Source organism: Tachysurus vachellii, chromosome 21, assembly GCF_030014155.1.
Source record: "Tachysurus vachellii isolate PV-2020 chromosome 21, HZAU_Pvac_v1, whole genome shotgun sequence".
Taxonomy (NCBI): Eukaryota; Metazoa; Chordata; class Actinopteri; order Siluriformes; family Bagridae; genus Tachysurus; species Tachysurus vachellii.
Genome location: NC_083480.1, coordinates 18,780,617 through 18,791,014, shown reverse-complemented (window position 1 = coordinate 18,791,014; position 10,398 = coordinate 18,780,617). Strand labels below are relative to the sequence as shown.

At 39.6% G+C, this 10,398-nt stretch overlaps 2 protein-coding genes and 1 long non-coding RNA gene across 10 annotated transcripts in view; 1 reads left to right on the top strand and 2 right to left on the bottom strand.

Moving 5' to 3' along the window:
- gabpb2a (GA binding protein transcription factor subunit beta 2a) overlaps window positions 1-2,353 on the bottom strand; it is a 6,060-nt gene extending 3,707 nt beyond the window's left edge. Inside the window, exons 1-5 of one of the 2 annotated variants that reach the window (XM_060857495.1) lie at window positions 2,215-2,353; window positions 1,297-1,404; window positions 627-794; window positions 168-362; window positions 1-70 (exon numbers count right to left, since the gene is read on the bottom strand). The exon at window positions 1-70 is cut by the window's left edge and continues 39 nt beyond it. In XM_060857495.1, the coding sequence (XP_060713478.1) occupies window positions 1-70; window positions 168-362; window positions 627-794; window positions 1,297-1,404 (541 nt within the window). In that variant the 5' untranslated portion in view covers window positions 2,215-2,353. Of the gene's footprint in view, window positions 71-167; window positions 363-626; window positions 795-1,296; window positions 1,405-2,204 lie in introns of both variants that reach the window. The other variant, XM_060857496.1, reaches the window with a different exon arrangement.
- The window catches only part of LOC132837662 (NACHT, LRR and PYD domains-containing protein 3-like), a 90,218-nt gene that overhangs the window by 55,416 nt on the left and 24,404 nt on the right, over window positions 1-10,398 (top strand). For 2 of the 7 annotated variants that reach the window (XM_060857463.1, XM_060857462.1), the window contains exon 1: window positions 9,867-10,265. The exons of 1 other annotated variant lie outside the window; for it this stretch is intronic. In XM_060857463.1, coding sequence (XP_060713446.1) covers window positions 10,213-10,265 — 53 coding nt within the window. In that variant the 5' untranslated portion in view covers window positions 9,867-10,212. Of the gene's footprint in view, window positions 1-9,866; window positions 10,266-10,398 lie in introns of those variants that run through there. 4 more of the 7 variants (XM_060857458.1, XM_060857457.1, XM_060857459.1 and 1 more) reach the window with 4 other exon arrangements.
- LOC132837691 (uncharacterized) lies at window positions 3,118-4,896 on the bottom strand. The gene is made up of 2 exons (XR_009647556.1): window positions 3,834-4,896; window positions 3,118-3,480 (listed from the first exon to the last, which is right to left on the bottom strand). It is a non-coding gene; the product is annotated as an uncharacterized LOC132837691 (long non-coding RNA).

The window sequence follows — 10,398 nt, the reverse complement described above, 5'->3', positions numbered from 1 at the left end:
CTCCCTGAATGATGAACTGGGGAGCAATGGACGACTCTGCATTCCTGTTCACCTGCTTCTGCATTCCCTCCTACACACACACACACACACACATTAATACAGATCAGTAGGTCTATTCCTCCTGTAAGAACACTAGACAGTGAGAGAGAGAGGATATGACATCACACCTGCAGGAGGTTGGCGAGTTCTGCGTGCTGGATGTCAATGGCGATATCAAAGGGTGACTTGTCAAACTTGCTGAGTGCGTGAACGTCGGCTCCGTGTTTGATGAGCAGCTGAGCGACGTTGTGGTGCCCGTGCTGAGTGGCCCAGTGCAACGCCGTCATCTTTAACATGTCTTTAGCGTTCACATCTGCACCGTTCTGAGAACATACATAACACACACACACTTACTCACCAAATAAACACTGTCTGACAGGAAGAGTTACTGTAGTTCAGGGACAAACCCCAGCCTGCTGTGGGGCCACGTCCCAAACAGCTTTCTCTCCTCTTCAGTCTGCACTCTGGTGCACACAGACTGTGAGACACTTCACCTGTGCACGACTAATCCCCACTACATAGTGAGTGACACAGGATGCATCACAGCAGAGTGACACGTGAGTAGAGGAAGTAAAGTGGCTCCTTACCCTGATCAGTAAGTCGACGATGAGCTCATGGCCCTCGGTGGCAGCCATGTGCAGTGGGGTCCGGTCCACTTTGGTGCGCGCGTCCTTACAGATGCCAGCTCTCAGCAGCACCTCGGCTGTAGAGAGATGACCGAACTGCGCTGCCAAGTGCAGCGGAGACGCTCCCAACTGTATGAGATACAAACAGAAAGAAAGATGAACTACATGGTTTTTATTCTACAGTCGAAATATGAGAGGATCATTAGACAAAGAACAAAGAGCAGTGTGTTACAAAACCTTAATACTGTTGCACTGGTGTATGTCCAAGTATGATGGTGTGTTATTTGTATCTAAACACACACACACACCTAACTGAGAACGCAACGGTGCTGAGTCCATTAAACACTGAAAATAAAGTTATTACAGATGTGGGAACTCTGGAAAAATACAGGAGTTTGAGGAGTTCCTCTGTGAACATCTGCATTAAGTCTTTAGCTCTGTCTTTGTTTTATGTAACACCCTGATCCTGGAGAAACGTTGTCTCATGTCACTGTGTACTGTAACAGCTACATATGGTTATAATGACAATAAAAGCTTCTTGACTTGAATGAAGTAATTAAACCAAACACCTCAGTGCACAACACAACTCAGCTCTGTGTTTGCATGTGTGTGTGTGTATATGTGTGTGTACCCAGTCTGTGGTGAAGGGGGCACCGTTGGCCATCAGCTTCCTCACTTCTTCATCTTCACCGCTACGTGCAGCCTCTAAAAGCCGCTTCCCCAAATCCACCAGGGACATCTGTAACACACACATTATAGAAGTTATAACATAAACCTATAATCACCCAGACGGTGAAGTTTTCTGTGAGGAGAAAACCTCTGTGTGTGTGTGTGTGTGTGTGTGTGTGTGTGTGTGTGTGTGTGTGTGTGTGTGTGTGTGTAAGGAGTCTCCAGTGTCAGAAGACGTAAAGCCGGGATCTTCAGGACAGAGGACATTTATTTTATTTATATCATATTTATTAATAACAAACCAATTCTTTTATTCTTTATATAAATAAATATAACACCACTGAGGTCATAAATCCCCCAGAGGGTAGATGTGATGCTGTGTGTGATGTTAATGCAGTAATAATAAAGTGTGTGGTGGAGAAACTGAGAACAGATTAAATTTAACTCATTAATATTTAATACATAATCTAACATGAGGAAAAAATCCCCACATTTGTCCTTAAACCACTTTAACATCAACACACAAGTCATCTGTGAGTATTAAAGTCCATTTATATCTAAACTACATGTAAATATTATAACAGCTTTCATTACAATCTGACACAATTTACACCATTTAATAACTAGTGACTTAATAAATGAATAAATTCCCTTCACGCAGCAGTAAAACATTAGAAGTCCTAAATTCCTGGTTTACAGTTAAAACTGTGGCGTTTATAAACATAATAAAGTGAATATTTACATGTTTAAAGTGAGCGCGCTGTTAGCATGTTAGCAAACAGCTAACTCAAACGTGTTAGTACTAAACATTCAGACAGAAAAAACATAATATTCCTGAAGTGAAATGTGTATAATTTATAATTTATTTACATTTACACACCTTTACACGTTCACACGCCGCTTTCGCACTTTAACTCAACTTTTGTCCACTTTCAGCTAGTCGCTTCCCCCCGACAAACACTTTCCCGCGCTGTATCCTAAACCCGCTAACGCTCATCCTCTAGTGCACTAGATAGGGCGCATACGTCACTAATACACGCTCGGTGTAGGGCGCTTATATAGGGAGCGGAGACATATTTAACACCCAGCCGCATCATGACGCTGATTGGCTGCAGTCACTTCTTCTTTTTTTCTTCAGACTAACCGATTCAAATGGCGGAAGTTAAATATGAGTGCGATTCGCTTTCACAGTGTAATCAGTTGTTTTTATTTTACTGTTTTATTTATGCTGTTACACAAGTTGTGACTGCTCTGAAATGGCCGTATTTAAAATGACCACGAAAGGAAACAAATGAGACCGCGTTTGGAATTAAACGGAAACTGTGATTTGTCGCCACCTGCAGATCTGGAGAGGAACTGAACTGTAAATTACAGTAAGATTTCTTCAGGCTTTATTTCGTTATAAACTCTTAATTTATACACGCTGATTTAATCATATAAATCCTTAATTTTACCATTTGCTTATTATATTATAATATTACAAATGCTTATTATAATCCTAAAGTGGCCCGTACAATAATAATAAATCTTTATAATAAATACTCTGTAAAAAACATCCTGTAAAATATGACCTTATACATCAACTGACATTTTGTCTATCATTCTGACTTGTGCTGTTTTGACTCTGAGACCAGACTCTGAGACCAGACTCTGAGACCAGACTCTGAGACCAGACTCTGAGACCAGACTCTGAGACCAGACTCTGAGACCAGACTCTGAGACCAGACTCTGAGACATGGTTGTAAAATAGCCTGTTTAAAGTGATAAAACACACAAACACCAGTCAGAGAGAAAACACTTCTGACCTTTAATCACATTCCAGTCCGTCAGGTTTAACAAAAGATTTAGAAATGAAACACTGAGATTTAGAATAATACATTATGTGTGGACAAAAACAGGTGAAAAACAGATCTGTAATCAGGAGGCGGTGTAGTGTCAGGGGAGGAGCTGTGAGAATGGGGCGGGGTTTACCCCAGTGTGTGGGGGCGGGGCTTCACAGCAGCAGCAGGCTGAAGTCCAGCTTGTCGATCCTGGCTATCGGCTCCTTCCAGTAGTTGAAGGTGGAGAACTCAGACAGCTCCAAGTTGCCGTCATCTTCATCCACAGGAAAAGAAGCTCCACACCGCAGCAGCCTGGAGTTGTCTGACTAATGAAGGGCAAGAAGTCACTGAGCAACAAAAAAATCTTCTTCTACAACCAGAACGAGTTCATTATCAAGTTGTATGTTGAACAGGATACATAAATATTCATCATAATAATAATCATAATAATATAAATAATAATATGAATCTCTAATGAATCTTAGGTAAACTATATATTAAGTCATGTATATAATATGTATAACACAATATAATAACTTTAAACTTTAAGCCATTTAAATGTTAATAATCAGTAAACAAACAAACAAATAGTGAAACATTATGATATTTAATGAAAATCCATTTTCAGTTTTTGTTTCCTTTTCTTTAATCTGTAAATTAGAAGGTAAGAGACTCAGACCTGAGCTCAGGAGCTGCTCTGCGTCTGCAAGCTGCTAGTTATAATTAGATGTGTAATGATCCCTGAATCCAGCGAGAGATCTGTGAAAGGTCTCCTGACAGGTCGAGCAGAAACCATGCAGAAGTCAAGACATGTGGAAAGTTCCCAGTTCCTTTGGGGTTTTTTTCTTCATGTCCTTCTGCATGTCTGCTGTCTTTTCCTCAGAATACTGTGCTGGTCTTCTCTGGTTCTAGGTTTCGTGTAGCACCATGTTTTTGGAGGATGTTCTCCAGGTGGTTGTGTACTGTAGCAGCTCTAAATGGCTGAAATGATAATAAAAGTTTCTTGAATGGAAAACCACCTGCTCTGCTTCCTCAGACCTCTGTACCTGATCCCACTGGCCTTTCCAGGTTAGGTCTGAGAGAGACAGACCTGAATCTTCTTTAGAACCAAACCAACCCCAAAATACCACCTACGTGTCACTTGTGGGACATTGGTAACCTTTCACCATGCCTTCTCTTGAGGTTTCCTACCTGGTGTGAGGTCCAAGGTGGAGATACAGCAGGTCTTCCCTAGTCACTCCTCCAGGTAATCCAAAACCTTGTTGAGCATCAGGAAGTCATTACAAAGTCTGAAGCCAGCAGCCCAGGAACTTGCAGGTGACTGACAATTGCAAGAGCAAGACCAAGAGCAGGAGCAGGAGCACTTGTTTGCCAGGCTGGAACTCCTGGGGTTGAGCTGCTTGTGTTGCTGCAGTCACATGGTTCATCTGTTCTTGTATCTCCTGGACATACTCAGTGATACTAGTATAGTTATATAACAGATATAGTTGTGCTACACTGAGGGCTCTTCCCAGGTTTCTTTGCTCACATCCTCAAGGTCTTGTTCTGTGGTGAAGCCCTGATGGTCTCCCTGACCACTTCCCTTGACTTCAACCCAGAAAACATCAGGACAGTTTTAATTTATGAGCACCTCCAAAACCTAAACGCAGGGACGACAAGCTGGGAGAGTTTTTACCATGTTAGTTTTATTAGCAGTACAGTTCAGTCCAAGAGCTCGTTCAGATTATACTTCATATGTTACAGTTTCACAGTTTTATTTTATTTTCTGAGCTGTAAAACATTGATCTGATTCTCAGTAACAAAGCTGAATGGATGTGTGATAAACACACGGGGATCATCATCAAACATACAGCAGATTCCTCATCTGATGAACTGAAGCTCCAGCACACACAGTACTCACTCCTCACACTGATGCACACTTATCACAGTAAATAAATGTTGGTGTAAAAGACTCACACAGCAGCAGTAAAAGTGCTGTAAAATAATCAGATCTAAAATTCCAGCTCAATAAAACAGAATTAGAAATGAATAACTGAACATCATTAAAAGCTCAGTTATGAACTATGTAATAACTGATGAACAGTATTTACCATAACTGAGTAAATACATATAGATATAAATACAGATCATGTTTGTAACAGTTCAAATGTTCAAACTAACAATAAAACACAAAACACATCCGTCGTCGTTTATTTCTTACAAACATCTAAATTCTTCAAGTTGGCGGTTATTAACAGTGGTGAAGGTAAAGAATTACAACTACTCACGTTACTGTAATTACGTACAATTTGTTTGGGGTATTTGTACTTTTATGAGTATATTTTTAAGTCTATAATTGTACTTGTACGGTAGGCAATAAAAATATCTCATTAGTGATGGGAAGTCCAGATCATTTTACTGATTCGGTTCACTGATTCTCGTTCAGCAAAATGAACAAATCTTTTTTCGAGTCATTTCGTTCACTTCAGCAGAATGTAATTAAAATGTTTCCGGCTCAGACTGCATTGCCTTAGTGTCTATGGTGCTGTCACGTCATGAACAAACCACTCGAAAGGTGAACTAATCTTTTCTGTTTAATGATCACATGCGCAGTCAACACAAAATGAATGAATCACTCCCCTAAAACGACTCGTTATTCTCGAGTCATGGTTCGTGAACGACACATCACTATATCTCATCTTAACGGACCAATGAAAAGCCTTGGATTTGAACGAAAAACTAAAGATTCAAAAGTGTTTTAGTGTCTTTTATAAAATGTCTTTTATAAAATGTGTTTTGTTGTCTGGATCTTGTCTGATTCAGCAGTTACTGATAATTCAATAAATATCACCAGCTAAAAATGTATTGAGATGTGTATATTGTATATTATAGCCACTAGAGGGCAGTGTAACGCTACCAATACAGTGATGTTGTGACTGTGTGTAACACCGTGAGCAGTTAATAAACGGGGTTCCGAACGGGATACTCAGTGTGTAAGTCTCATCAATACATGGTACCAGGATAAATGATGAAAAATGATGAATTCCATCCGTTCAAAAGATGAATTAAAGCTGACAGGAAATATAAATAAAAACTGGGAAGTTTAGAACTTTATGCCCTCACTATTGGGTTGGATAGAACCGAACGAAGGAAGTTCACATTGCTGCTAACAGGTGGCTGGACCTGGTGCACTGGATGTGTATAACACTTTTGACTTCACGGAAGAAGAAGAAAAACACAAGTATGATGCAGTGATTGAGAAATTTGAGCAATATTGTACACTGAGGAAAAATGAGACATATAAAAGGTTTGTCTTCAGAAACAGACTAGAAAAAAGTGTCAGAATCCATCGAACAGTATGTCACGGATTTAAGATTGAAAAGTCAGTCATGTCATTTTGGAACATTGAGTGACTCCATGATACGTGATCAAATAGTCATTGGAGTACAAGATAAAAGAGTGAGGATGCAATTGTTAAAAGAGACAAACCTCACTGTAGAAAGGCCAATACAAATTTGCCAGGCCTCAGAAAGCGATGAAAGATGATGAAGCAACAATCTTCGTAGACTCAATCGAAGAGGAACAAATTACTCCAGGATGAGAGCGGATGGCTCACATGGATGTAAATGGCACTGATGTCACATTAAAATTGGACACAGGGGCACAAGGTAAATATCCTCCCTATGAAATACTTTCTGAGACTGAAAAGAAAACTGCATCTGAAAATGTATGACAACAAAACTATACCTACAAAGGGAATATGCAGAGTCAGTCTATCCTACAAAGGAAAGAAGAAGGATGTGTTTTTTGTACTTGTGGATGGAAACAGACAAGTTATTACTAGGGCTGAAATCGTGCATACAGTTTGGATTGATAAAGAGAGACCATGTCATAAACAAGGAAATGACAAAGATGCAACTACAGAAGGAATTACTCAGAATGACTGGATAAAAGAATACAAAGTTTTCAAAGGAATAGCCTGAAAAAATTACCAGGAAAACACAAGATAAAGCTGAAGGTGAATCAGAACCGGTCACACATCCAGCAAGAAGGGTGCCAGTAGCATTAAAAGAAAGACTGAGAGAGAAAATAGAAGTTCTGATAAAGGAAGGAATAATCAGAAAATAGAACCTACAGAATAATAGTAGAAAACCAGATGGAGATCTAAGACTGTGTAAAGATCCAAAAGACTTAAACAAGGCCATCCAACGCGAGCACTACAGACTTCCAACAAAGTCAGACATTACTAGTGCAATGAGTGGAACATGTTATTTCTCCAAACTGGATGCCTCATCAGGATTTTACCAGATAGTGATAGATGAGGAAAGCACAAAATGATGCACCTTCAACACACCGTTTAGAAGGCATTGTTTCCAAAGGCTACCTTTTGGCATCAGCTCAGCAGCAGAAGATTTCCACAAAACTGTGCAACAGCTTTTTGATGGAATAGAGGGAGTCGGAGTCTTCATTGATGATGTAGTGGTATGGGGCTCAAAAGAAGAGCATGATGAAAGACTTAACAAGGTCCTGGATCAAGCACAAAGTAATGGATTAAAGTTGAATAAAAACAAATGCCAGTTCGGAGTAAGAGAAATCACTTACCTGGGAGAAAGACTGTCTGAAGAAGGAATACAACCAGACAAAGAAATCAGAGCAATAGACAAAATGCCAGAGCCAAGAGACAAAAAGTCCTGCAAAGAGACTTAGGGTTAATAAACTACTCAGGAAAACTTGTTCCAAATCTGTCAGCAAATACAAAGTCACTGAGAAGCTTGTTAGAAACAGACACCATGTGGCAGTGGAACGACGAGCAGGCAAAAGAGTCATGGTCATGGTTAAAAAGCAGTTTAACAAGAGAACCTGTTTTGAATTTTTATGACCAGGAAAAGCCTCTAAAGGTCTCTACAGATGCATCACAAGTGGGTTTAGGAGCTGTTTGCAACTACAGAGAAAGATGTGCAAATTCATGTGGACTCTATCAAAGCACAGATGCCAGAGTTTTGTTGAAAGGAACAAGAATTGTTGTGCCAATCTCAATGAGAAAACTGATGCTGAAACTTGTGCAGAATTTGTGCAGCTGACAAGCACAACATCAGAGCAGGTAATTGCAAAGACAAAAGGTATATTTGCACGACATGGTATTCCAATGACTGTAATAAATGACAACAGACCACAGTTTGCAAGTCAGAGTTTCAAGGACTTTCAAGCCCTCTGTACCCGCAGTCCAACGGTTTAGCAGTGAAAAGAGTTCTAATAGCGAAACACCTTCTAAAAAAGCCACTGAGACAGGGAGTGATCCGTACCTGGCTATTCTGAATTACAGAGCTTCAACACTGGAGAATGGACTTTCACCGGCGGAAATGCTCATGAATAGTAAACTACGGACAAAGCTACCGTCGGTAAAGCATCAAATGGTACGGAGTATGTGGAATTCTGCAAATGAAAGACAGATTAATCACTACAACAAAACAGCAAGACCATTGAGACCACTTGCCCAAGAAGAAATTGTACGAGTGACATGTGATGGGCAGTGGGGACCATTGGCCAAAGTGATTAAAGAGACTACGCCCAGGTCATACGAAGTGCTAACAGAGCGTGGGAAAATAATGAGGACAAACACAAGACATTTGCTAAAAGTGCCTCAGAGAGAAATAAAAATCAATGAGAGTGAGACAAATGATCTGGAAATTGCAAAGCAAAATGAACAATTAGAAATTCAAAGCAATACTAAAGAATCTGTAACTGAAAATAGACACAATGCTGTAGAACAAACAAAACGTCCTAAGAGACAAATAATAAGGCCAAAAATACTAATAGACGAAAAGAGGAAATTTTACAAAATGTGGATAAAGTCATGGGCGTCGAACCATTATATGTGGGTGGGACAGGACCCACCCACTTTTTAAGACTAATAATATTGGCCCCACCCACTTTTTAAGACTAATAATATTGGCCCCACCCACTTTTTAAGACCAATAATATTGGCCCCACCCACTTTTTAAGACCAATAATATTGGACCCACCCACTTTTTAAGACCAATAATATTGGACCCACCCACTTTTTAAGACCAATAATATTGGCCCCACCCACTTTTTAAGACCAATAATATTGGCCCCACCCACTTTTTAAGACCAATAATATTGGACCCACCCACTTTTTAAGACCAATAAAATTAGACCCACCCACTTTTTAAGACCAATAATATTGGACCCACCCACTTTTTAAGACCAATAATATTGGACCCACCCTCTTTTTAAGACCAATAATATTGGACCCACCCACTTTTACCGTCTCTATTCAGCGCATATGTCTGTTCCCTTTTCAGAGCGCAATTGTCCTGGACTTAACACAAGCAGAATGCTCTTTTATCAAGTTACTTCACTTAAGGACATATTTAATGACATTATGCCTGTAAAGGTTTTGGATTTTTTTTATCATATGTTAATTAAAATAAATGTATAATATGACTTGCTGTTTATATTTGTTTTGTTTTAATTGTATTTATAAGATATTTGTGTTTTTGTAGTTGAAATTTTGCTATGAAAATAGCTTTGATTGCTGACATGGCATTAAATAAAATGATCTGAATCTGAATCTGTTTGTAGATTACCAAGTATCTCTATTAAACAGTCATGAAAGCAGAAGTACCTACAACATTGACCACACTGCTGCTTCCTGAAATCCATGAGCGTGTGTGTGTGTGTGTGTGTGTGTGTGTGTGTGTGTGTGTGTGTGTGTGTGTGTCACTGCGTCACTGCCCTTCCCCCCTCTGCAGTATAAACTGTAATGAAAGTGAAAGTCAGCAGCTCCATTTTGTGACGAGTGAAAACTAAAAGATTTCAGGAGTAAAAACACAGTGAGTATCTAAAGCTCTAATATATAAACACACTGAAGTGACACTAGATGCAGAAGAGTTTTGTGGGTTTGTACTGAAGCTTTAATGTACACAGGTTGTTTTATAACTTGATAGCGTGACTATTTCCTGTAAGTGAACTCTGTGCTGATTCAGGGTTTAATTTAACACACCGATGTTGGAGTGAAGTAAACGTGTGTCCTGCTGTAATCTGGAGAAGGAGACATGACCTCCAACATGAGTGTGTCTGGAAAACAGGACTTAAAGAAAGACGAGAGGTGACTTACTTTTACATTCACCAGCAATAAATACACACCGTCTCATGGGAACACATCTGTATCTCTAAACACTCACTAGTTATAACAGGAACTCAACTTTGTTTTAAGGTGTTTAATAGCAGTGAATATATCA